At 43.9% G+C, this 26,647-nt stretch overlaps 1 protein-coding gene across 7 annotated transcripts in view; it reads right to left on the bottom strand.

The window, feature by feature from the left end:
* NTM (neurotrimin) overlaps positions 1-26,647 on the bottom strand; it is a 958,823-nt gene that overhangs the window by 101,615 nt on the left and 830,561 nt on the right. For all 7 annotated transcript variants that reach the window (XM_054439510.2, XM_063671630.1, XM_054439513.2 and 4 more), the window contains exon 4: positions 23,543-23,668. In XM_054439510.2, the coding sequence (XP_054295485.1) occupies positions 23,543-23,668 (126 nt within the window). The remainder of the gene's footprint in view (positions 1-23,542; positions 23,669-26,647) is intronic.

Raw genomic sequence — 26,647 nt, 5'->3', positions numbered from 1 at the left:
AAGTAGTTCTGATAATTGTCAAAAACACCACATTGTTCAAATAGACTGCATATGCAGAGGTGAATATTAATCAGTTGAAAATTTTCCCAGGGGGTTCACTTTTAAAAACACTAATAATGGGATAATAAACAGGCCCATATAGAATTGTGTGGAATTATCTTGGAAAATCCACCCTGTCAGATGTCTATGTTTATGGTAGGGTGGTCTCTGAGCCCCATGTGGCTAAGCCTGGATTACCTCAGCTAATTGATTAAAAAGCCCAAGAGACTTTTGCAGGGCAAATGAGTTAGTGCTACATAGGGAGAGGAAGAAAAAGAAAAGTAGGAAAGAAATAGAACTTCCTTTTTATAGTTTTGTTTCTCCTATTTCAGTGCTACCAAAAGTACTAAATTCTAGGCATCTGCTAATTCTGAAATGTGACCACCTTTCAATCCAGTTTACAACACAGGAGGAAGAATGTTCTGGAGGCTGGAGATGTGTGATGACTGGACACACACATGCATACACACTCACACACATGCACACACACCCACACCCCCACACAGTGAACACTTAAAGCCTGACGGGGGTTTGATAACCCATCTTGCTTCCTATTGATGCATCATTGGAGGCTCCAACATTTCTCATCTCCTTGAGGGTTTGGAAGATGATTCTAATGGTATTTAATGAAGATGGAAGCAGAGATGACTCCCCCTACATTAGAAAACCCATGTGGGTTGACTTTAGAATCTGGGCTTCATTCCAGAATTCATCCCATTGACAACTAGGGAATGTCATGAGTCAGACCGCTGCTACAACAGAGTCTTCAGATCATATGGAGCGCTCTGCATCACAGCAAAGGCGAGAACCACATTAATACAGGCAGGCATGTTGCCTGCTGGTTCACCAAAGGCCCATCCTGATTTAATTCAATATCTGTTTCAGCTAAACATATCTTACTGGAATCTAACGTTGAAAATCTATTTCTAAAGGCTCAGTTTATGACTATAAGATTGTCACAAACACATATTACACATTTTTAAAAGTAACAAAGTTATGCAGAAGAATATAAATGACACATACTTCAAACAGTTAACAATAACTAGTCATTAATTTTTTGATGTAAAAATTCAGATTCACTTTTGAAAGTGACAAGATTTCAAAGTCCATCTCAATAGAAAAGAAATCTCTATGACAAAGTGGTCTCTTTCTCTTCTTGTTGAAATCATTATTATTATAAGGTGTAAAGTATTTTTGAAATTACGAAATTGTAATTACGGGATTCTGAGAGGTCCTGAGGAGATACCTAAGGAATTCAAAAGAAATGTAGTAAATTGGGTAGGGCTCATGTGACCATGATCTTCTGGTCAACCTAAGGCATGCCACCTCTGCTTCACAAATAAACTTTTGCTACAGAGAGATTCCAGACAGAAAACAGGGAGAGAGGGTGAAGAGGCAGGGAGAAGAGTTGGTGATGGTAAAATATGGGTTTGAAACCAGCAGAGGCAAGGAGTATGCAATGATATGTTTTGATTGAAGGTGCTGATTGATGCAAATGTGCTCCTCCTGGGAAGATGATGGCCCCCTCTAAGGCAGTACTAGCGAAGACCGACTGGATGCTGCCACAGAATGCTGTGTGCTACAGAAACAAACCAACCAGTGCCACTATCCAAAAACAAACTTCCCCATAAATAGAACCAGAACCAACTGCAGACCAGTGAGCATAACCAAAGATCCAGGGCAAGAATCAGATCTTTGTTAACCCAAGTTAAGAGTGACTCCAAAAAAGCCAAAGTGGGCAGAATATGGAATTGTTTGCATAATGAAGATGGAGGCAGAGATGACTAGTCAGGGACGAGGCAAGAAAGTGTCTTGTTGTAGCTGAGGTTGAAAATAAGGTGAGCCATAGCTGTCGAGTGGAGCACAACATCTATAAGCCAGGGAGGACCCCTGGAGGGTGGCAGGGGCCACTCTTGGAAGACAGAGAAGTGGGCATCATTTGGAATGGATATGAGAACTATCCTCATTGCCACTTCACAGAGTGCTGAGAAAAGGCACCAAAAAAGGGAGTATGGAGAAAAATAAGAATTTTAATAACAGTGTTCAGAACCTTCAGGAGTCCATCTTCATGCAGTGCAGGGATTGGCAGACTTCTCTAAAGGACCAGATGATAAATATTTCAGGCTTTGCCAACCTATACCTACAATCTAGTTGCAACTACTCAACTCTGACATCGTAAGACAAAAGCAGGCATAAACAAATGGGCATGGCTGTGTTCTGATAAAACTTTATTTAGAGACAATGACATTTTAATTTCAAATAATTTGCACAAGCCACGAAATATGATTCTTCTTTAATTTTTTCAACCACTTAAAAATATGAAATTCATTGTGAGCTCACAAGCTATTCGTAAACCTACCTGCCTTAATCGGCAGATCCCTAGTGACATGAAATGAGACAATAAGAGTCAACACTGGCTTTGAGATATTTTTCATCCTGGCTGTAGTGCAGTGGCGTGGTCTCAGCTCACCACAACCTCTGCCTCCCAAGTTCAAGTGATTCTCCTCCCTCAGCCTCCCAAGTAGCTGGAATTACAGGTGTGTACCACCACACCTGGCTAATTTTATTTTGCATTTTTAGTGGAGACAGGGTTTCACCATGTTGGCCAGGCTGGTCTTGAACTCCTGACCTCAAGTGATCTGCCCGCCTTGGCCTCCCAAAGTGCTGGGATTACAGGCGTGACCCCCCTGTGCCTGTCTGGCCGCATTCTAAAACTGGCATCAATCCCGTTGTTCCTTTTGCCTGGTAATTTACCTTTTGATTCCTGCACTGCCCAGCTGTGTCCTAACATTCAACTCTCTTCATTTCCTTAGACTCCATTCCACCGTAGCATTTGTGAAATGGTTAGGTGAACTTTCAGATTAATTGTGCTGTGTAAATAAATGCAGGACTTAGCAAGTGATAATGAGAACAAATGATAATTGCTGTTGTTATAACAACGGTCATAAACACCGCTTACGTATTTTGCTTTTTGAGTTTGTGTTGCAAAAAAGTAAAAACACCTCTATCTTAGAAGATTGCTCTGTGGTGGGTTCACACCTCTCCTCTCTGCCTTTTTTATTTTCTTGGCACTGCCCAAAAGAATATGCATAATTAATACAAAACTTTTAATAAAGGATAATGTGCATAATGTGTTCATGTTTACAAAGCACCTCCAATGTACTGTTGCTAATCTTCATATTCTGATCCTATTTTACAGATGAGGTAACAAAGGTTCAGAGAGGTTAATTGGTTTGTTAAGAGTCACCCACTTAGTAATTGGCAGAGCAAAGAGGCAAACCAAGTGTTCTGACCGAAGTGCTCTTCACTTTCCCGTGTTCCCTGCCCTCTCCTTTAGTTATGTGTGAGCTGGGACATCAGGTTAAAAGCTTTCCTCTCCCAAGTGTAGACCATAGACAAGCCAGCTGCAGCAGCGACAGGTGGGCGACTCGTCCTGTCCCACCAATGTGCTCGGGTCCCAGTTCCTTTCATGAATGCCAGATGATCAGTTGTCAGCTTCCCCACAAACTCTTTGCTTTCTTTCCTCCCTCTCTTTTCCCCTAATGTTTGCCAACGGGGTATATATCATCAGATGGTGAAATAATTTACACTCGCCCCTCTGAGCGCTTGGCAAGCACCTCCCTTCCTTTCCTCGCACAGTGGGAAGTTTATAGTCAATATGAATTGTAATTGCTCTGAAGGGCTGACTTCTCAGCACTCTCCAGCTGCAGAGCTCTCCCAGGCGAGACGCAGGAAGAGTGACAACAACACAACGTGAAGTTTTTAATTCCCTTTTGTGTCTCCCTTGGATCTGGAAAGAGACACTGCTGTGAACCTCCTGGCTCTCTTGCTTTGCCTTCCACCCTCTTGGCAGCTACATCGCCTAGGGAGGACGGCAGACGGGTCTCCTCCCGCTGCACTACCCTATCCATTAGCTAGGCAGAGGGGAGAGCTTTCATTTGAAAAGTGCACGAAAACAGCGTCAGAGCTGATGTTTAAATATCAAATGAGGACAGCAGCATCTTGATATTATCAAGGCCTGTGGACAGCACTGACTGTATTCCCGTTACTTTCTTATGGAAGTAGGAATGAAGGAGGCTCTTCACTGGGCAGATTGGTATCCAGCTCATAGCTCATAGCTAAATTCACTTTGTGTAATGTGGCCAGGAAGTTGCTTACACAGCAATGACAAAAAACATATCTCAATTCAAGACTGGACCATCACATTTTGAATAAAGTGCCCTTTTAGAATAGAAATAAGAATGTATCCATTTGTTTTGGTTTATTAAAACCTAGATCATAGTATTACTTTCAGTTAAATTTCAATCACTTTTTGCTCCCTTAATTAAACTTCTGTGTCTATGCAAATTGGAGGCTGCTAATTGTAAATTTATCCTTTTACCTGTAAAAGAGAGGATGTTAAGTAGCAACAAGCAGTCATTCGCTATCGTTATTAAATGGACGTTAATTATGAGGCTTTGAAATCCACTGGAAACTTACAAGACATTATGGATTTCACTTGAGGGGACACGGAGACTTGGAAACACTGCCAAAAGAAAATGGTAGCCCTCGTACCAACAGGTGATCTGAGAATAGTATAGGCCAAACTCTGCATTAGAGAAGATGGAGTATTGTGGAAAGGTCTTGAAGATGGACATTTGCATCTCAGCTTGCCACATCCAGCACTTTACTCTGTGCTATAAACAGTATGTTCATCTTTAAGATTAAGATGACACATTGCTGAGGACAGGAATAACTACCAACTCTAATGCTCACTCTGTGTACCACCTGTGATGTCACCACCATGATGATACTTATTGAGCATTATTATTACTATTATTATTAGAGACAAGGTGTAACTCTATCACACAGGCTGGAGTGCAACGGTGTGTTCATAGCTCACTGCAGCCTCGACCTCCTGGCCTCAAGTGATCCTTCCGCCTCAGCTGCAATTGCAGGTGCACATCACCACACCCAGCTGATTAAATTTTTTTTAGAGATTAAAATTTTGTAGAGATGTCTCACTATGTTGCCTAGGCTGGTCTCGAACTCCTGGGCTCGTGAGCCTCCTCCCTCAGTCTCCCATTGCGCTGGGATTACAGGTGTGCGCCAGCACACCAATGCTGAGCATTTGTTTTATATCAGGCCCCGGCAGGCATTTACATGAGTTACCTCATGTAATCCTTACAACAAGCTAGGAATATACATCCTATCACGGTCTTAACTTGACAGAGGAGATGGCGAAGGCTCAGAGAGGGTGGGCAAAGTGCGCAAGGAGCTGCTGCTTGGAGAGTGATGAGCAGAAAGGGAGCCTTGAGGTTCATCTTTACGCCCCTGATTAAGCTCCAGGCCCAGGTCCTGGAACCCAGTTCAAATGCAGAAAAGACAGCTGCCAATGCCTCCAGACACATCCAGGAGGCCGGGTGCAGGTCCCAGTTCCACCTCTGACTTGACCTCCAGCAAGTTAACTAACATTTCTGCACCTCACTTTCCCTATTTTTTGAATATAGATAATAATATACCATTATTACCTACTTCACAGTGCTGCTCTAAAGATAAACATGCTGATATAGGTAAAGTGCTGGCAGATAATTTAAAAAATGAGAAGCCTTTGCTGCTACTGTTTATAATCGTCTTTATTAGCTTTGCTGTTCCCCACTCAGCATGTCACCCTCCAATCAATCCCTTTGTACTCAAATGAGAAGATACATCGACTCTCAGGGCTCAGCTTCCTCTCTCTTAAAAGCTGTACTTTCTCACAGGCCAGCTACTAAGTAACTTATTTGTGTTTAATTGTCATTTATATTAGACACAGAGCCAATTAACCTTCTGTTGGGATTCTCCTGTACAGGTTAAATGACTTGCTCAAGGCAGCCCAGATTCTATGACGGCAGCTGCCATGGAAGGAAGGTTGCTGCTCTCTTGCCTGTATGGCAATAGATAAAGTAGCTACTGTACAGTGGAATTTTTAGGCATAGAATAATGAGGGCAAAAGAGGGTGAATGGTTCCTTGAGTGAACATGCCAAGACTTGCCATGTGGTCCTTCTATCCAAAGAGGTGACTGCTGCTACTCAATTATCTTAGATGGTTGAACCACTTTCCTCCCCAGAGCCAGGCTCTGGGCCATATAACATGACATGATATGTAGTAGAACAAGACAAAACACTAGCTTCTGAATCTACAGATTGTCATGAATTCAGACCTAGTCCAACACAGTTTAGAAGTCAACTTTCCTTGGGGAATTATGAGCTCTCAAAACTTTGATCTTCTTTTCTGTAAAACACAGTTAATAGTCACACTAACTGCAGATAGTTGTTGGAATCAAATGAACATATGAAAATATTTTAAAACTTAAAAGTAGTAAAATATATAAACTATATGGATTCTAGCCAAAAAGAAGGTGATATAATTTAGCAACGCCTTCAGTAACTAGACTGATTCATCTTGAATTTTCTTGTTAGTATTGAAACAGAATAGGTAATGAGTTCAGAGTGAAACCTCTGGAACCAGGTTGCCTGGTTAAGTCTCGGCCATATTGCATGTTAGGGTGCACCTGTGAGCAAGCGGTCTAAGTGAGTGCTCTGCATCTCAGTTCCCTCATCTGCAAAAGAACAGCAAGAACACCTACATCATAAGGCTGTCAAGAAAATTGAGGAGTTCACAAATGGAAACCACTTAGAAGAGTGCCTGGAACATAGCCAAGCTACCGTAAAAATATCAGACACTATGCAGAGGATGAGGAGGAGGTGGGAAGGAGGTGATCACGGTGATGAGGATGATGATCCCTCTTTCAGTTATTCGTTTCTCAAATGGTTAGAATCTCACCATTTTAGGCAGCTGCTATTTCCCTAATCATAACCACCTTCATTTTCAGGCACAGATGACTCATGCCTAGCCTAAGAATCCAGGCTTACCGGAAGGGCCTAGGGTTCCTTCCTGCTCTCCACATGACAACAGTGAAGTGGGGCTCCCATCAAGAGGTCCTGATAACCATGACAACATGAGCAGTGCTACTCTACTGAGGATGTCATTGCCATGACAACACCTGAGTGACCCAAACCAAGAGGTCTAGGAAGCTGTGGTGATGCAGAGAGAAGACATGTCAGCACACGGAGGAACGTGACCGCTCAGAAGCAGCACAGGGGCTGGTCAGTGTGGGCAGCTGGAAGCAAAACTAAAGACAGCAGAATGATGCGGAGGAAAACACTGTGGTCACTCTCACTAATTTGCTCCAAATTCTCAAGAGCCATGAGTTCTGGGGAGAAGGTGGGTGCAGAGAGGGATGGAAGCTATTCTCTCCTATTCCCCATCTTATACAATGTTCTATCAATCAACTGGCTTTCCCTCTCCAAGAAAGGAGTGCCTCTAGGGCAATGGTGGCAATGAGAATGGGTTTGTTAGGACTCTGAAGAGAAGCATTTTGTATGAATACCCAGGAAGTCACCTGCAAGCCAGGATTAGGTGGGCAGGGTATGGCGGCAGGTACGTTTTCCAGGTTGGTGAGCTCTCCCTCATCCCTAACGTTATTCAAGCCTAAACACTGAGGCTGCCTGCTTCCTCTGCCCCCTTGATGTAGAATTCACAGCACTGAGGCAGCAGAGATGTTCACAGAATTCCCAGGGCATGGACCTACGTAGAGCGGAGGTATTTTCCCCAGAGCCCTACTCCCCTGAGAATACGACTTGGGCAGTGTTTGTCCACATTTCTGTGGTGTTGGGTTGCCCCTGCACTTCCACTCCCTTCAGAGCTTCTCCTGGACAAGGAGGGGACTTCTCGTGTGTGGGCCAGAGGGGTGGCTTCAAAAGGCTAACTTGATTCCTGCCGTGGCATCTTTTTTGAAAAAAGATACATTCATACACCCCTGCTTCAGGTGAGCATCTGGTCATGCAGGGTTAAATATTGAGGACTTTGAGAACTTCTGCCCTGGTCCTTGGGGAGGGACTGGGGATGAGCAGAAATCATTCTGTGTCCCCTGCCCCTTCGTATAAGCTGGTTCCCACTCCAAGCAATGTTTCCCGTAAGTGCCACAACTATCAATCCTCAGTGGAATCCTCATTAGGGCTGGCAGCAGATAGTCTCACTTCCAGACAAAGCACCTAGTGTCAGCCACAGTCAATTGCTTTAGCAACATAGTGACTTTTGTTCCAAATTCCCAGAGCACCCAAAAGCCACACATAAAAATTTTGAGGTCATTTGGCTGAAGATCAAAATGTATAGATTGCTCAAAAAGCAGAGGCCAATCTTGGCTAACTCTTTCCCCTATTTTATCTGAGGAGGAGGAACAACTGAGAACACTGAGACAAGTAATTACACCGCAATAATAGCCAGTAAAGGACCAAGGGATATTAGGCTGCAGACTGGACTTTAGAGAAAAAAATCCTGAACTCATACTCTCCTCTAACCACTGACCCTCCATATTCTGCTTCCCTTTGTAGTGAAACTTCTCAGCAAAATTAATTACTATCTCAACATCTTTAACCCATTCTCCCTCTTTCTAATTAATCTTTTATCTACTGTCTTCATCAGAACCCTTCTTTCCAATGTCTCATGTGTATAAGTGCATTTTGCCAAATCTTAATCCTCATCTCCCTGGACTTCTAAGCAAACCTTGTGCTGTAATCACACCCACTCTTTATGAAACATTCTCCTTGAACTGGTTTTGAGATTTCCTTCTCATCTCCCAATTGTCTTTGCTGGATCATCCATTTCCTGACACTAGACTATTGGAGTGCCACTGTTCCTGGCCTACAGAGCTGTTGTCTGCCTTCATGCTGCATGTGGGATAGCCAGCCTCTGGCTCTAAACACCATCTGTATGGTTAGGATTCCCATATGCATTTTTCTAGCTCCCTGGAGTAGTCAACTATCTACTCAACATTTCCATTTGTATATCTAAAGGACCAAAGTCTTTCCTACCACAAGCCTGCTTTTCTTGGAGTTTTTGATGTCCAAGAATAGTATATTACCAGCATGGTATATACTAGCAGCCCAGGCCACAAATCTTATAGTCAGTCTTAATACTGAGCTCTTTCTCACAAACTTCATCTAATCAATCAATGAACTTTCTAGCTTAGTTTCAGAATATATTCCAGATTAACATACTCTTACATTGTAAATCTTACCACTGCAGTCCATGACGTCATCAATTCTTGATGGATGAAATCAACAGTATTCTAACTGGTATACCTTTACGCCTTTACTAGCTATCTTTACGCCCCCTCCTCTCCATCTTTCTCTTCATGGTTAAAGTAATTCTTTAAGGACTAATATCCAGAATCTACAAAGAACTTAAACAAATTTACAAGAAAAAAACAACCCCATCAAAAAGTGGGCGAAGGATATGAACAGACACTTCTCAAAAGAAGACATTTATACAGCCAACAAACATATGAAAAAAACCTCATCATCACTGGTCATTACAGCAATGCAAATCAAAACCACAATGAGATACCATCTCACACCAGTCAGAATGGCGATCATTAAAAAGTCAGGAAACAACAGATGCTAGAGAGGATGTGGAGAAATAGGAACAATTTTACATTGTTGGTGGGAGTGTAAATTAGTTCAACCATTGTGCAAGACAGTGTGGCGATTCCTCAAGGATCTAGAACCAGAAATACCATTTGTCCCAGCAATCCCATTACTGGGTATATACTCAAAGGATTATAAATCATTCTACTATAAAGACACATGCACATGCACTGATCACAATAGCAAAGACTTGGAACCAACCCAAATGTCCATCAATGATAGACTGGATAAAAAAAATGTGGCACATATACACCATGGAATATTATGCAGCCATAAAAAGGATGAGTTCATGTCCTTTGCAGGGTCATGGATGAAGCTGGAAACCATCATTCTCAGCAAACAAACACAAGAACAGAAAACCAAATGCCACATGTTCTCACTCATAAGTGGGAGCTGAACAATGAGAACACATGGATATATGGAGGGGAACATCACACACCAGGGCCTGTCAGGGGGTTGGGGGGCTAGGGGAGGGATACCATTAGGAGAAATACCTAATGTACACGACGGGTTGATAGGTGCAGCAAACCACCATGGCACATTTATACCTATGTAACAAACCTGCACGTTCTGCACATGTATCTCAGAACTTAAAGTACAATAAAAAATAAATTTAAATAAAAAAGATAAAAAAGAAAACATTTATTAAATTATTTCGCTCTCCTGCTTAAAATGTGCTGGTGTATTTTTATTAGAACAAGTCCCACAGTTTTGCACATGGTTTTCAGGTTCATGCATGAACTGACTATAGGGGCTCTCGTCACAGCATCCTACATCACTTCCCTGAGCATCAGAATTCTTGCTGTTCTTCATACACACCAAATGCATTCCCCACTCATGGCCTCAGATTTGCAGTTACCTCTGCCTGGAACACCCTCTCTTCATACGAAGCCTTGCTGTCTCATCTCGCTTGGGTCTCTAGGCTCTGTGCTGAGCTGGCTTTCTTGCAGCACTAAAGTCACTCTCTAACGAAAGCAGCTCCTCCTGGCTTTCTTCACCCATGTCGTTTTTTTTTTTTTTTTTTTTTTTTTTTAATTTTTCTCCATGGCACTACCTCTGCCTGGCATTGGGCTGCATGTTTATTTGTTGAATATTGCCTACTCTCCCATACTGCAGTCCAATGAGGCAAAGGCTGAATTCACCATGCAATCTGCAGCACCTAAGTACATACTGTTGTGCTTTAGCTACTCAATAAATATCTACTGAATAAAAGATTATTCATTCTGCCTATTTATCATATATCCGCTGTATTCTATCCTTTCTGTTCAATCTTATAAATCCCTCCTCTTAAAAAATGAGTCTGGAGTTGTTATGATCATTTTTGTAGAAAAGAGAGCTAACCCACATGGATCAGCAGGCAGAAATAAATCAGACATCAGCTAGTCCATAATACCCTACCTATTGCCACACAGGAGAAAAGCTGGACAGAGAACCCCTAGTTCTCTTGAATAGGCAATAAGGAGGCCAAACCAGAAACCTGGTAGTCTTTCCCAGCCTGTCCTCCACCCTCACTCCCATCCCACATTGGACCAAGCATCAGGTTCTGACAGTTTGGCCCCCAACATATGTCTAAGCCCTACCCTCTCTTCTCCACTCCCAGTGTCTCATGACCTCTGCCCTTGACCTTTTACTGCCTTCCTGAAGATTGGTCTTCTTACTCTGGACCACAGGAAGACTTGGCCTACGGAGAGCTACCCACTTACTGCCACTGCTGTACCTTCAGGGGCAGGAAGAAAAGGGGTTTCTGCCCCGCCACAGATACAGGTTGCAACTGAAATCTGTGAGGTGAGGTTTCACCACCTTCCACTGGGAACATGTGGGATTAACACCAACACACCTCATCTCTTATTGCCAGGGTGCGTACAGGCATGTGCATCCCTTCCTGCTCCCCTAACATCATCAGGCTCTCCAGCCCATTCATTCCCCTAGAGAAAAGAATTTCCCCCTTCTGGCCAATCTTTCACTCTCCCCCACCTTCCACACCCATCCTCTGGGCTCTCTGGAACACCCACAGCATAAGCAAGATGTTCCCTGAGACCATCAGCCTTCAGGCAGAGTGCTCCCTGGACTGCCTTCATTTATTGAAACCCAGCTGTTTCCTGAGGGGAGTGCGTCCTCGGGTAGCTTTCTAAAGAAAATGCTGAGTTGCCTGTTTTGGCATGCGGAGGTTGGAGCTATGATCCTCCTCGTAGTGGAGGATCCTCCTCAAATGGAGACCTTTTCTCCTTCACACTTTTATTGAATAGCCCTGCTCCTGCTGGTCTGAAGCTCCTGCCACCTGGCAATGTTGCTCCGCCGTCTCTTCTTTTCTGCCAATGACTGATATCCTGAGTCCCTCAAGATTCATCGAGGGCTTTGACACTTGGCTCACAGCCCGACTTGTCACTAGCCTCAGCCATTACCTGGGGTGACTGCAACGCTCCTTGTGATGAGTCCTCAGACACCTGTGCTGTCACCTACCTGGCCTCATCTTCTCATGGGCCTTCCCCTCTGTCTTAGCCATAAGCTACCCCCACCATTGGCCTGAACTTGTCACTCTTTGAAATCGTTAATTAAGGGACCGCCATTTCTGACTTGAAACTCATGTCTTTCCAGCATGCTTGCTCAAGTACTCAAACTATAAACTCATGTTTATTTTATTCACTTATTTTTTAAACAAATATGTATTGAATATGTATGATTTGAGAGGCAAATTGGTGCTAAACATTGGTGTACACAGCAATGAGCAAGGATAGGCATGCTTCCTGCCCTCATGAAGCTTAGAGTCTAGTGCAGACAGGGAAGGTTTTAAATAGGTCCCGTCACCATGTGGCTATGTTGATGTTCCGTGAGCATGCTGGCTGGGTCCTGATGTCATGCCTTTGTAGTCACTGTGAACCCTGCCAGGAGTACTCCTGCCAAGCTATGCAAATGTGGGTCCCCCTTTTATGAGGTATCTCCTTAATGAATGCATTCTACCACCCTATTTAGCTCTACAATCTCTCAGACACACACCTGATCATCTCTTTGCCTGTTACCCTAAAGCAATCACCATATAACATATTACAAGCCTTCCTCATTCACGTGCTCATTTTCTCTCCCTCCCACTAGCATACAAGCTCTGGGAGGCCAGGGCTTTGGTCTGCTTTGTTCACTCATAGGTCTCTAGTACCTCAGAGAGTTGCCCAGCACACAGTAGGTGCTCAATAAACAATTACTGAACAAATAAGTTAATCAAAATTGCTTTACCAAAAGGTTTTCCTGGGGACAAAATCCATACCATTTTCTCTGCTTAAATCCTTTTCTGGACTGGTATGTGTCAAAATAAATAAATCAATGAGGGAGAAAGCCATTTGTCTTTTTCTATCATGCAGATAACTGGCCAGGTATCTTCAACCACAGTCACCTCAGCAAAGCACTCCATAAAGGGCGAGGCAGTGATGCAAGGAATTAGGGGAGGAACAGCCTCCCGGGCTGCAGACCAGTTAAAGAGGGGGAGTCCTGAATCTTTTACAGAAGAACTGTGAAGTCCAAAGTCATTCTGTTTAGCTCTGGATTAGAAGGAGGAAAAGAGGTTTGTTTTTCAGGGTGGGGTGTGTGGGGGTGAGGGCAGTAAGCAGAGAAGAACCCACCACTGTTGGGTAGAATAAGGGGCAAGATGAGCCTCCCAGGGAAGGGGCCACATCTTCAGGACTCTGGGTTCTAGCGCAAAAGGCAGGCTGCTGCTGTGCCATGGTATTTGGAGAGCCAGGTGGCAGACTGGGGCCTTGAGGAACTGAAATGATGCTCTGCTCAATCGCTTTCAACTGTCCTGGTTCTGGAGAGAAAAGCATTTTACACAGCTAGGAAGATGAAGAATGCCAACTCTCACAAAGACAGGTGGGGAAACTGAACAGACTCAGATAAGAAAGGACACACATACCCTGGAATCTGGCAATTTCATGTCTAAAGCTGTTAAGGTATAAAAGAATCTTCTAATAACAATCAATGCACAAGACACAGCATTATTTGAGTGAGTGATAGCATTTAACATGAGGAAACATAAGTCAGGTCAGAGGGAGGCTGTGTCCGTCCTGTGCGCCACGGCCATCCAGGTGGAAGAGAGGAAAGAGAAAGGTTGACTCAGTTGGAAGAGCTCAGCTGCCAGTGAGGAAGAGGTTCAACCTCCACGCAAGGGCTCTGTCTTTTGCCACTGGGGTGCTCATCTCCAGACCTACTGGAAGAAGCCTGAGGTTGCTGGGGAGGGTGGAATGCAGAGACCTGGCACATAGCAGAGCCTGGAGTCCAGCGCGAGGACATAGGTGTGGGTAAATTTGTAAGAATGCTGTGAGAATGTGCACAACGCAAGGACCGGGTGCTCCAAGCTGGTAGGTGGGATGAAACCAGAGAATAGACATGTCCCAGAGAGCAAGATGAAGCAGTGGGCTAGAAATCAAGCAGGAAATCAATATGCATTAACAATGTGGATTTTGGAGTCAAAAAGACTTGGATTTGAATTTCACCTTTGTCGTTTAGTATTTGTGGGCAAATTCCTTCTCCTGTCCCCTGATTTTCATGTCTTCATCTCTAAAATAAAAATAATGCCTACTTATTAGGGCCTCCATGAGAATTAAGTAACATAACGCTGATGAAGAAGATTGCTGGGCACAGAGCACATTTACACAGCAGTAGTTCTCAAACTTGAGCGTGCATCACAATCACCTGGAGGAATTGTCAAAATCAGGCTTCTGGACCCCACCCTTACAGCTGTCATTCAGTAAGGCTGGGGCATGAACTAGGTGATGCTGGTTGATGCAATGGTCCAGAGACTGCCCTTTGAGAACTACACTACCCAGCACAGCAATGAAGCCCCTGCACTCTGGGGACAGACCGACTGCCTGGCTTGGAACCCACGTCTGCAATGTGGCACTGTGTAACCTGGGCCCATTAGCCTGATCTCCCTAAGCCTCATTCAAATGGAAAAACATATTAAGTTTTCTCATTGATAAGGTGGGCTAATAAGAAGACCTGTCTCGCCTAGTTGTGAAGAATAGATATTACTATGCATAAACGTTTTTAGAAGAGAGCCCCCGACATTCTTGCGCATCCACCAACTGTTAGCTATTGTTATGGTTGAATGATACTGCCTCTGGTGTTATTTAGACTCCAGGAGAAAGGCAGTCATCATGGGTCAAAACAAAACTCAGGATCCAACAGTAGGCACAAAGTCAGAACAATACACCTGAGGACCTAGTGATATGGACGTTTTCATCCGAAAGTTTCTCCTAGTTTGGTTGGCAGTGCTTGGAGGGTCCTACACAAGAAACTCCCCAAGCCTTTAGCTGGTCTACAGCGGTGTGACTCGAGGAGGTACCCTGGTTGTGATGGGCAGTGAGACGTCCCACTAAGGACCTTCCCATAATCCCAGGCGGTGCTGACTCTTATGGGCACTGGTTGAGAGATGGGGTCTCCTGCCCTGTAGGGGCTACCATTTTACTGAGACTTTGCATCTTACTGAGCTATGGCTGGTTGGCTTCTGTGGGGAGGATGATACAATCTTCTTGCTATCATGTTTCCTTTATTTGTTCCATCAAAACAGTTCTGCATGGTAACGGTCACCAAGTACAGGCATAAATAGCTTAAGACTCTGGAGAGTGTGGGGGAGGATGCTGTTAGTAATGTCTGAATTCAGCAGACATCTGATTCTACAATATTTTTCAAGGGTTTTAAAATAATTGGGTAAAACCGCAAACAGTGTCTGTGGTATGCACTCCTGCCCTTGGTTTCTAGAATGAGGCTTGATTTCATATGTTCTCAATTCAGCACATTGAACTCATTAATTTCCCCACTAGTCTTTTTATTATTTCTCTCTTCTTTGAAGTAGGAAGTTACACAGCTATAATAATGCTTTAAACCAGATCATAAATATTAAATTTACAAAAACCTTTATTGACACTGGCAAATTTTATCCTAACTGCATCTATCTAGCAGTAATTTTACAGTTAAAGAGAATGACAGAGTTAAAGAGTGATCTATAAATGTCTTCCTCTGTTTTTTTCTCTCCCACCTTGGTCTGCCTGTCTGTGTTTAAACCACTTGCGTAAGGAGTTTCTGGACACTTTTCCCCAACTTGAGGTTGTACCACTGGTTTATCTTTGTCATAATTAATCCCTTTTTTTTTCTGTATAGATTGAACCTAATGCTGTATGTTTCACAGCTACTCTGGACAGGAAGCTGGCCACTTTCCATTATGATGCAATTATTTTTTGTTCTTCCACCATCAATGACTACTGTAATATCTTTTGCAATGGCAATTACTTGGCCCTCCTGGGATAGCTCCTTGGGGTACTGGGAATTTTAATCAAGCACCTATGTTAATTAGGAAATGGTGGAGATGAGAGTGGTGCTGATTAAGCACCTTTGAATATCTATCCATTCTGGCAATGGACTGAGTTGAGCTTTTATAAAGATTCAATCTTTTCAGAAAAAAAAATAACGAGTTTCCTTCCCTTCTGTTCTTTTCTCATGGGTGGGAGTGAAGAGGAGGGGGCTGGCTGAAGGTCTGCAAGCTAACATTATTGGACACATACTATGTGTTGTGATGGGGCCAGGCGCTTTCCATTGGTGCACATGTTTAATCCTTGTCATATCCATGTGGGAAGGTATTATCATCTCTGTTTCACAGAGTCTAAAGCTCAGACTTGAGTACACATGAGGAAGACAGTGCGGGGGAGGGCCTTTTCTTATGAATTCCTTTGATTGGTTTGGGAAATATGAGATGATCCACAGTCAAAACTGATGCAAAGAGAAACATTATATTATACTATATTACATTTAATAATATAATATTGTACATATTAAATTAAGACAGACTTAATTTTAGAAAAAGACTGAAAACTACATCTGCAGTATCTGATACTTCCTCATTCAGCAATCATTTACAAGACCCCAAAACATCTGGTGCTTTATCAGACACTAAAGGCAAAACAGCGTTAGGGCGGTCCCTGGCTGCCATGATCCCTGGCATGACAGGAGTAGTCAGAGGCCCTTGAGTACCTGTAAGAGGTGCCATAATTGGAAATGCACGCAAAGTGCTGTGGGATCTCAAAGAAAAGGGTGAATCACTCTGCCTGAAGAAAGTCACCAGAGGCTTTCAAACTGGTAGCATTTGAGTATGGTCTTGCAACAAGGGTAGAACTCAAACCAAAAGTAGGGGGGATGGAAGGAGAACAAATGGGGTGTGCAAAGGCAAAGACATCTAGTGTGTGGAGAATGTCAAGTTGTTAGTGTGACTGTGGTGTGTGGAGCAAATGGGGTCTAGAACCAAATCATGAAAATGCTAGGTAGGGTTCATGCCAAGAAGCAAGAATGAAATTAATAAAGAAGCACATCTTCAGAGAGGTTTATCACTACTCCAGCACAACCCAGCCAGTGAGTAGTGCAAAGTAATACAAATCCCCTTGGACCTGCCTTCAAAGCCTATCTCTTTCAGACACATTGCTGCCTTTGCTCATGAAAATGCAGTCATTGTTAGTAGCAGAAGCCTCAGAGAAGAGCCAGGCATTGCTTAATGCTCAGACCTGAAGGCCCAGTTCTGGTTCTGAAGCAGAAGAATGAACAAGATGGATAATTCATACTTGGCCTCAGGAAGCAGATACAGAGTGGACACACTGACTAGTCCCCCTACCTCCCTCTGGGAAGGAATAACAGAGGGAAAACTCCTTCTATTAATTGCCTATCCTGGATTCTGATACTCTAGCAGAAGATAGGCAGGCAGGTGGCAGTGCAGGAGATACCCTAGGTAGAGAGCCTGCCCTGACAAATAGCAAAAAGACTAAGATCTCAAGTATTGCTTTACGCCCTAGGTCCCTCTTTCCTAGAGACTTGGGTGACTTCCAGGTTTCATAGCACAGCCAAGACTAAAGAGTTAATTTAATCACTGAGGCCCCTTCTTGGATTATTGCAAGGATTTACAGCCCATATTGATTACTGACAGGGCAATCCAACCAAAAGGAGACTCCAAGAGTTGTCTAGAATTGGCATAGATGGATTTAGAAAACCTGTTGCTTTCTCTCTTTCTCCCTTTTTCTTCTCAGTCCTTTGGTGTTGGGTGGCTGCCCTCTGTGGGTAAGGTGATATCTTTAGTTCCATTTTGTCCTCTCCTCCCCTCCCCAGCTCCTCTTTGCTGAGGAAGTCTTTCTCCTCTGCCATTCTAATGATCTCAGTGCCACATGGGGCCCCGGATGCTGGTGCTGACAGGCTGCTCATTAGTGCCAGGGTGCTGCAGTCAGCCGATGGCATGCCAGAGCTCTGCTCCTGACACTTTTTCACAGAGCTGTCACTGGAGTCATGGAACCTGCCAGCTCTGGTTGAACTCAAGCTGTGATACCTCTAGTGCCAATTAGTGCTTTAGTGTCCTGCTTGGCTAGGGAGAAGGCCTTGTCAATGCTTACAAATAGGAAAATAGGTGCATGTATGGTGGGGTGAGGATATTGGGGAAAGGGAGGGGGAGCATGGGGCTCAGGACATTGGCCAGGAGAAGAACTCTTATCCAGGTGTCACTTTGCCCCCATCAATTTGGTGCCTTTTAAAACTCCAGAAAAAAGAAACAGGGCAGCCAAATGTCCACTAGACCTCTTCAAGTAGAACGGGAGAACTGAGGTGGGAAGAAAGAGATCTGGCAGCTGAGGAAGGTTACTGAGCCCTGCCAGTATGGAGAGTAGGCCACACAGATGTACCCACTTCACGTTGGGTAAAGAGAAAGGCTTGCAGAACAAGGGCTTGGCTTGGAATACAACAGACATAAGGCTCTGCTCTAAATCTGCTCCCAGGGTCTTTATGTGACCCTAGGGAAGATCTCTTCTGATCTCTAACCCACCTCAATTCATATACCAGGAGGTAGAGAGAAAGAAGGAAAAAGAGAGAAAGAGAACCTGAGAAACACACACATACATATGCACATGCGCGCACACACACACACACACACACACACAGAGAGAGAGAGAGAGAAAGAGGCACAAGAGTGGAACTGAATTTAAAGTACTTTTCTTTTTTCTACCGATTGATTCCTTTCTTTTCATTTTTTTTTGATTAACCTATAAGGAATGGCAAATTTTCATATACAGTTGAAATAATCCCCCAGGTGATATCGGGATTGCCTTAGGAAATCGTGGTTGGGAGCCAACCGGGGTTTAGACATAGGAGTACTTGGAACAGCAAGGCACTACAAGGGCCAGATGCCCACTAGAATGGCCAGATGAAGAGCAATTGCAATGAGGCAGCCATGACAGCAGAAGGCAGCTCATGGATGACCCACCATCCAAGTCACCTGTGAGCCTCCTCTCTTCTTGCAAAAGGAAACTTGAAAAGGAGTTTCTTCTTCAAGGACAAGTTGAGTCCTGCCACAGCAGGGTCCCCTCAAGGGGACTTCAGGAAAGGCTTGGAGATCCTGTGAAGACCAGAGAAAATGTCCTGGAGACTCACCAGCAGGAAACACTCCAGGTCTCCATGCCAACATCAAAGTGAAGGAGAACTTCTCAAGGATCGAGATAGTCTTTGAACTGGGAGAACAGGCATGCCTCTGGGGCATTGGCAAATATCAGTGCTTGTTCACTGAACTGACCAATATTTATTAAATACTTCCTAGGTGCTAGGCATTGTGCTAGAAGGAGAGAATCAAAGAGACGTGAGATGCAAACTCTGATCTCAAAGAACTCATGGGGCAGGGACATTGAAAATAAACTGGAAATGAGGACATTTCTCTGAACAGCTCACAGGGCTTTGCTGAATCCCCCTACCAATATCTCAGTACAACGTGTTATCTAGGTAACCTAGATGAGGTTTTTATTGTCAGTGTCTTGTTTGATGAGAGAAAGGTGAAGGTAAGTGCACCCAAGATGGGAGCTCCGTTAGGATACTCAGTGATCCCTGGCTGCAAATGGATAGTGACACCCACAGATAAGTGATGAGACTCACTCCTTCACCTGAGTTTCATTTTGGGCTCTCAGGAATGTGGCAATGTAGGAATCCTAGCCTTGTCTTTAAAGCTCTTACAATCCAACTGAAACTGGTAACATAACAATAAGGCTTTCAGAATGCTTTTCTATGAAGAGTGAGGTCCAACACAGCATCTTTTGGAGTATATTGAAAGAGATCATGTTTCCATTTACATAGTGAAGACTCAGGAGAACCAGATAGCATGAACGTTGTTCTATTGGAGACAGAAAGCTGAGAGTTTAAGGGCTGTGCTAAAAAACACATTCTTGAAGGTCTAGATGTGGACAAAGGGCAAAGCCCAGAGTCATGACACCAGGCACAGTGGGCAGTTGGCTGCCTTGTTCCTTTTTTCTACCTACAGAAGGTTGGGGTTCCACCGACGGTGCCTGTGCACCTAGTACCCTATGCTAGCACTTAGAAGGACTCCGGCTTGGGGTCAATAAGCCTTCATGCAGATGGAGATGGCTCCTGCTAGTGAGAGGAGTGAGATGGGGGCTCTTCCTCCTGAAAAGACCAAGGTCTGTGCAGATGCAAACAACATCTGCCCATCTCAAACCAGTTGTGCAGAGTCAGGGCAGGAATCTTTAAAAAGCTAGTTCACTTTCTCTTTGAATTCTGATAAATTCCTGAAGGGAACTACAAAGGCATAATGTCCATAATAATACATGGAAATTATTTCAAACAATCAATGGAAGTGCCAAGAGGTGGCCTTGGAGGCCCTACCTCCCTCTCTGTACTGGACATGGACAACTGACATTTTCTCTATCTGACATAAAGTGCTACACAGGGCCCTCCATCTCCTTTTCCACCTGATGGACACTCCTAAGGTGACCTATACCAAAGTGTATGAGCCACATCTGAAATAGTCCTTAACATTTCTGTATTCCTTTCCACACAAGGTAGTCAAGACTAGCAATGCACAATCTAAAAAGAAGTTTATATAAGTTTATCGCAAGCAGTACCACATAAGTGATAATGAAGGAAACAAGGACTTTTAAGAAATGTACAGAACAAACAGATCAGTCTGGAGAGAAAAAATGCAATGAAGTCATCAGGGTTGCCAAAAGAGCTTAGCCCTGATCAGCTATTCATCCAGGGATTTGGCGGGTTCGCATGTAAGAAAGATCTTGATGGAACTGTGATCTACCCTCGAAGAATGACACAAAAGATGACAACAGCACTCTTTCTTTGGAGCCTCTGCTAAGGTGCACATCTTCTTCTCCAAGGAACCCCAAGCCCGTCCTGGTTTATTTAGAATAAGCCTCCGCTAGGAAATACTACTGGGGAAAGATGAAGGCCTGACTGCTGAGGGTCTCCAGCTTCAGTGCATATTGGGCAGCAGCCCAGTGACATCTCTGATCTCCAAATAATCAGTCACTGGGAAATGGCACCCTGGTGAGTTCTGAGGTGATTAGTTATTGCTTGGCATGTCTCATCAGTTTGAATCCAGGATAACTAAACTGGACCTGAGATCTAGAAATCACTGTTCATGTAAATTAATCCACAGGTACATTCTGATTGTCCTGCTCCTCTTTCCTTGCTCCATCTTCTGTTTCCATAGCAGCTAAAACCTCAGTAAAATGGGACACCTGGCCCAGGCTCAGGCAAAAGTTCCCTTGGGAAATGAATCTGTTCGATGGCCACAAAAGGGGAAACAAAAGACTCTAACACACAGCCTTGTGAACATCAGCCAGGCAAACCCAAGAGGCTCAAACGTCAGAGGGGAAGACAACAAACAATTGCAAGGAGGGGGAGAGAGAATGTGGAAAACAATGAAATTAAAGCAGAAACATTTCAGAGGCTGCAAGAGAAAGCCAAAGCATAGAACAACAACAAAAATAACTTATAGGGAAGTTATAGGCATAAAATGGCAGGACAAAAAGGAGATGCATGCAGAAGAAGCAGGGGAAGAAACATCCAGAAAAGGACAAAGAACTGGCCAGATGAGGGAATAAGAAGCGACATCAAACAGAAGACAGAGACTCTTGACATCAGGGACAGGAAGCCTATCCTGATGATAAATGTTCTGCAGACTCCAAAGGCACAGACTGGGCTGGCATCCACCAGCACTGGGGACTCACATCAGGCTGTGATGAATGGTGCACACCGTGGACTTAGCATGCACCTGTCTGAATGGTCCCTCCTTCAGAAGGGCCCAGGTCCATTTTCCATCACTAATGATCTCATGCACAGCTGAAGCTTCCTCCCCGATTTTGGGCCAGTCCACATGTGAGGTCATTTCAAATGGAGAGACTGGCAGACACATGAATAGCTTTCAAAGACCCCTTGTTCACAGTTACAGTGTCAAGAATGGTGGCCCAGGACAGCTCCCAGGAATTCAGGCCACACACAACTGAAAATGTCACGCCTTCTCTGAGAACATCCATCAGGGCCAACTCTCACTGTCTAGAATTTGGTATCTGGGGCCCTTTCATAGTCTTACTCTGATCTATTAAAATGTTGAAGTATAGTGGACACTGTCATGCACAGCCACCTTCAGGAGCAGAGGACTTATGCCTCACAGAAGGACCGGCTGCTGGTGGACAGCCTTTGGTGGTCAGCCCCCTGTGTCTCATGTGAAGAGAGATACCTGGCCCACAGTCACACCTGTTTGGGGATCAGCCTACATTTGGACTGCTGTGCCTTCAGGAGCAGAGGACTTATGCCTCACGGAAGGACCGGCTGCTGGTGGACAGCCTTCGGTGGTCAGCCCCCTGTGTCTCATGTGAAGAGAGATGCCTGGCCCACAGTCACACCTGTTTGGGGATCAGCCTACATTTGGACTGCTGTGCCGATGTAGAGGACCAGCTCCATCACCTTAATAAGGGAACCTTCTGAAGGGCAATCCTATCTTCAGAGCTTCCCGTAGGCTCAGCCAAGATGTCCCACCGCACAAGCCGGCTTCTAACCTGCCCGATTCTGTTTCCCATTTTTCCCCTCCATGGGAGTTGAGACCAAAAGCACCCCCTAATATGCGTCTTTCATGCCAATCACACACCCTCATCCATCTGTGCACACCTGCACATATATACATACATAATCACATACACACATTTCACATTAATCAGCAATAAGCAACACAATCAAGGACCACTATTCATGTCTCTGCACAAATATCTTCTTTTCAGAGCCCTTCTCTGAAGAAAGCTCTTGTCATTCTGTCAACACATCCTGTTCTATTTTCTCACCCTTAATACCACCTGTTATATTGCATACTCTTATTTTTTTGTCATCTGTCTCATGAGAATGTGAGTTCATGAGTGTGAAAACTTCACCGCTTTGGCTTATTGCTGTAACCCCAAGTGCCTAGAAGAGAGGCTGGACTATTACAAGCACTCAATAAATATTTAAGACTGAAATATTTTTATCTTTCTTGTTCCCAAATAAAAGCTAGCTTAATAATAAATGACATCTTGTCTCAAATTCTAAAGGTTTTAATGTACAATCCATGAAAGCACAAAACAACACTTTGGTCTACATAACATCTGAGTATTCAGATAAAGTAAATTTTTGCAATTTAGTCACATATTAAGTTATATTTGTTCTCTAGGATCAATCGGAGTAAAACAACAACAAAACCACAAAAACAGCTCGTGACCAGATTTTTGGCAAGGCTGCAGAGGCACAGACTTGGAGAGTCTCCTTTTAGGAATATGGCCATTTAAAGCTCTCACCCATCATTATGTGTTTTCTCTATTTTAAAACAACCAGCTGAACAATTGCCACTAAAGCTTTGTTCCATCATCAAACAACATGTAAAGTTCACCTAGAACACCTTACCACCATTTCACCCAGAGACAACAGGGATTAATTTCCAAGGGACTGGAGAGATACTGAGGTATGAATTCTGAAATCTTAGAGGGCATGCCTGTTTTGCAGAGAACATCAACGTTCTCTGCAGAGCCATGAGTATATTACCATCAAGCCATCAAAAACGTAGACTCCTTTGGAGTAGGTATCAGCACCCATAATCTCCTACAAAGGGCCCAAAATTCCCCCATTTATCCTTGTGATGCAATGCAACAAACTGTTCTCTTACCTTTGGGGGAGATGTGTCTCCAAGTAACCGTAGGCTCTGGTCTACCAGTTGCTATGCAGGTGAGGCTGATATTGTTCCCTTCATTAATGGAGATATCTGAAGAAATCTCTACAATTTTGGGAGATACTGTGGAAACAAGACAGAATGAAAATAAAAATCCTCCTGAAACATTTCTTAGCTGTCTTAACATGGTAGTTGGCAGAACAGTCCAGAGAGTAAAATATATGGACTACAGTAAGTTAACGATGAGAAATTAGAGGAATTACCTTAAACATAAAAAAGTCTTACCTTGAATTTAGCTTTGATTTCCTCCTATTTAAACACAAAGTCAGGGAGTCCGAATGGGAATAAATTCTACTGCAACACTGGAATAGCTATTCTCTTAGCCTCCACCCTCTTCCTGTATCCACTCACCCCCACCCACCACCAACACATATCCATGAGCCATCCTCCACACTGCATTCAGCAATGTCTTGAAAGAATGCAATTCTGATCATATCACATCTCTGTCTAAACAGCTCCAATGGCTCCCCATGGCCACCTGGTCGTAGCCTGACTCCTTCTAGGCATGAGGCCATGCGGAATCAAGCATCAGCCTACCTTTCCATGGCCATCCCCACTGATCCCACCTCTGCTGATTCCCTTGTTCTCCCCAGAACATCATTCCCACCTCTGCTGATTCCCTTGTTCTCCCCAGAACATCATTCCCACCTCTGCTGATTCCCTTGCTCTCCCCAGAACATCATTCCCTGTCTGGGCATCAAGTATTTGGGTTCACATTGTTCCTTTTATCCTTCCTGGGCAACTCCCAGCCATCCTCGTTTTCATTTTTATTTTGAGACAGGGTTTCACTCTATCACCCAGGCTGGAGTGCAGTGGTGCAAATATGGCTCACTGAGGCCTTGACCTCCCGTGCTCAAACAATCCCACCTCAATCCAAGTAGCTGGGACTGCAGGCATGTGCCGCCACTCCTGGTTAATTTTTATTTTTATTCTTGCGGAGACGAGGTTTTGCCATGTGCCCAGACTGGTCTCAAACTCCCGAGCTCAAGCAATTCACCAGCCTTGGCCTATCAAAGTGCACTCGCAGCCATCCTTAAGGCCCAAAGCAAATGCCACTTTCTTTGTTGAAACTTACCCTACCCTCTACACTTCTCTGCCCTTTTGGACATCTCAAATTGACTGCTGCTTCTTCATCTATGTGTCCAGAGCACATTCTACACACCTGGTGGGGAATCGAATTAAACCTCAGTTAGCCATAACATCTCTCTCTCTCTCTCCCACCTTCTTTCTCCACTAAAGGACTCACCCTAGGGAGAGAAGGGGTTCATTCTAACAGGTAAAGTTGGAGATAGGATGTCTACTTCCTTCGGTCTTCTATTTTGGAACCTTCTGAAGCTTATATTATGTTGTGCTCCTCCATGGGCTTATTTTCAGAAGCAGCACCCACGAGGACTGGATAGGGCCTGCGGAACATCCAGCCATTGCATGTGTGTGTGTTTCTTTCCAGGGTCCAGTCGTAGAACCTCATTGTTGCTGCACATCTGAGTGTAATTCTCCAGTCTCGGCTTTACCACTAGTAAACATGCGATATTTGGTTCCATGTGTCTACTTATCTGTCTTATGTGTTTTAACATTCAAATGGATGGAGTAAAGATGTCATTTATTGAGCTCCCAAACTCCAATTCTAGACACTTATTTCACTATGCTATGGTTATGTGCTTAGCATCACCCACTAGGCCATGAGCTTTCTGGTGACCTGAATGATGTGTTACTTATATTTGTATCCACGCTAAGAGCTCAACAAATATTTACAGAATTGAGTGATAATGGTTATTCAAGGGAACCACCTTCCCAACCTGTGTGCAACATGTCCATAACAACCTCAGAGTTGGGTCATTGGCAGATATTCTTTCAATCCTACTGATGCTGGTTTTGACTTCTTAGTTGTTGGCAGTTAAGTGTCCCCTCCATCCAGCACTCTTCTGTTTCTTCACGTTATATTCTTTCCTTGAATAAGTATTCCTCAGAGCCACCATGCTGTGCAATTCTAAAGCACACCATCCACCTGGCTTACAATGTGATCGGGCCTGCCGGAGAGCCCAGGGAAGCTGCACGATGACTTTATTGCTTGTTGCGAGGTGAGAGTGGGGCCCTCACACTAAAATCAGATGGGTTTGCAAATTTTAATGCTGGTCTTTCCTCTACTTGAACCATTACTCACTCATTCCTGGTTGTGTTGGATCTTTTCCTTCATGAAAAGGGGGTTTATAAAGATATCTTAGCCTTCTTCCCCTTCTCTCCTTCTCCAGTGTTACCTTCCATGTATGTCCTGCATCCACCCAAATGAAATGCTCATCATTAATAAGCATGTGCTGTACTTATCTGTGCTGCACTGAGCTGTCTTCTTATCCCCATGCCCTTGTTGCTGACTTCAGTGCTTACACTCTTCTCTGTGCCTATCCACATCTATTAAAATTGTTCAAGGCCTGAGAGAATTACCACCCCTTTGATAAGGCTGCCCAGGTGATCCTCAAGAGGATGTGACCTCTCCTTCCTGGAGATTCCACAGCACTGTAGTATCTCCTATATGGCATTTAAAGTAAACTTTTATGTAACATGTGTCCCACCTTTCCTTTTATACTATAAATTACATTAATATAAGATATTTAAAAAGATCCTCACTTAACGTTTTAGTTTTTTGATGTCCTAAATAGGGTATGTTACACAGAGTAATCACCAGTTAATCATTTTTAGATTTCCATCCTCATTGAGCTTCAGATAGAGAGGCAGTGTGTGTGTCTCCGCACATGCATGCACACACACACACACACTTAATTGCACTCCCATAAGCATTTGGTGGGACAGAAATAATGGAGAGTGGACATGGACAACGGTTGGAGGAGAGAGAATGCTAGCTCTACAATCTGGGACTTTTAAGATATAACATTGCAATTTATGATTGTATCATTTTAAAAGCTACATTGAGCCTTCCAGGACAGAAAGGTAATTGATGAGTTAATGACTGGGCATTTGATTTGCTGACTGCCTGAAGGGTACAAACTTCTAAATTCTCTTAGTTCTGGAATCATTTAAATTGATCAT

This window comes from Pongo pygmaeus, chromosome 9, assembly GCF_028885625.2.
Source record: "Pongo pygmaeus isolate AG05252 chromosome 9, NHGRI_mPonPyg2-v2.0_pri, whole genome shotgun sequence".
Taxonomy (NCBI): Eukaryota; Metazoa; Chordata; class Mammalia; order Primates; family Hominidae; genus Pongo; species Pongo pygmaeus.
Note: the sequence above shows the minus strand (reverse complement) of the source record. Positions and strands in the feature narration are given on the sequence as shown.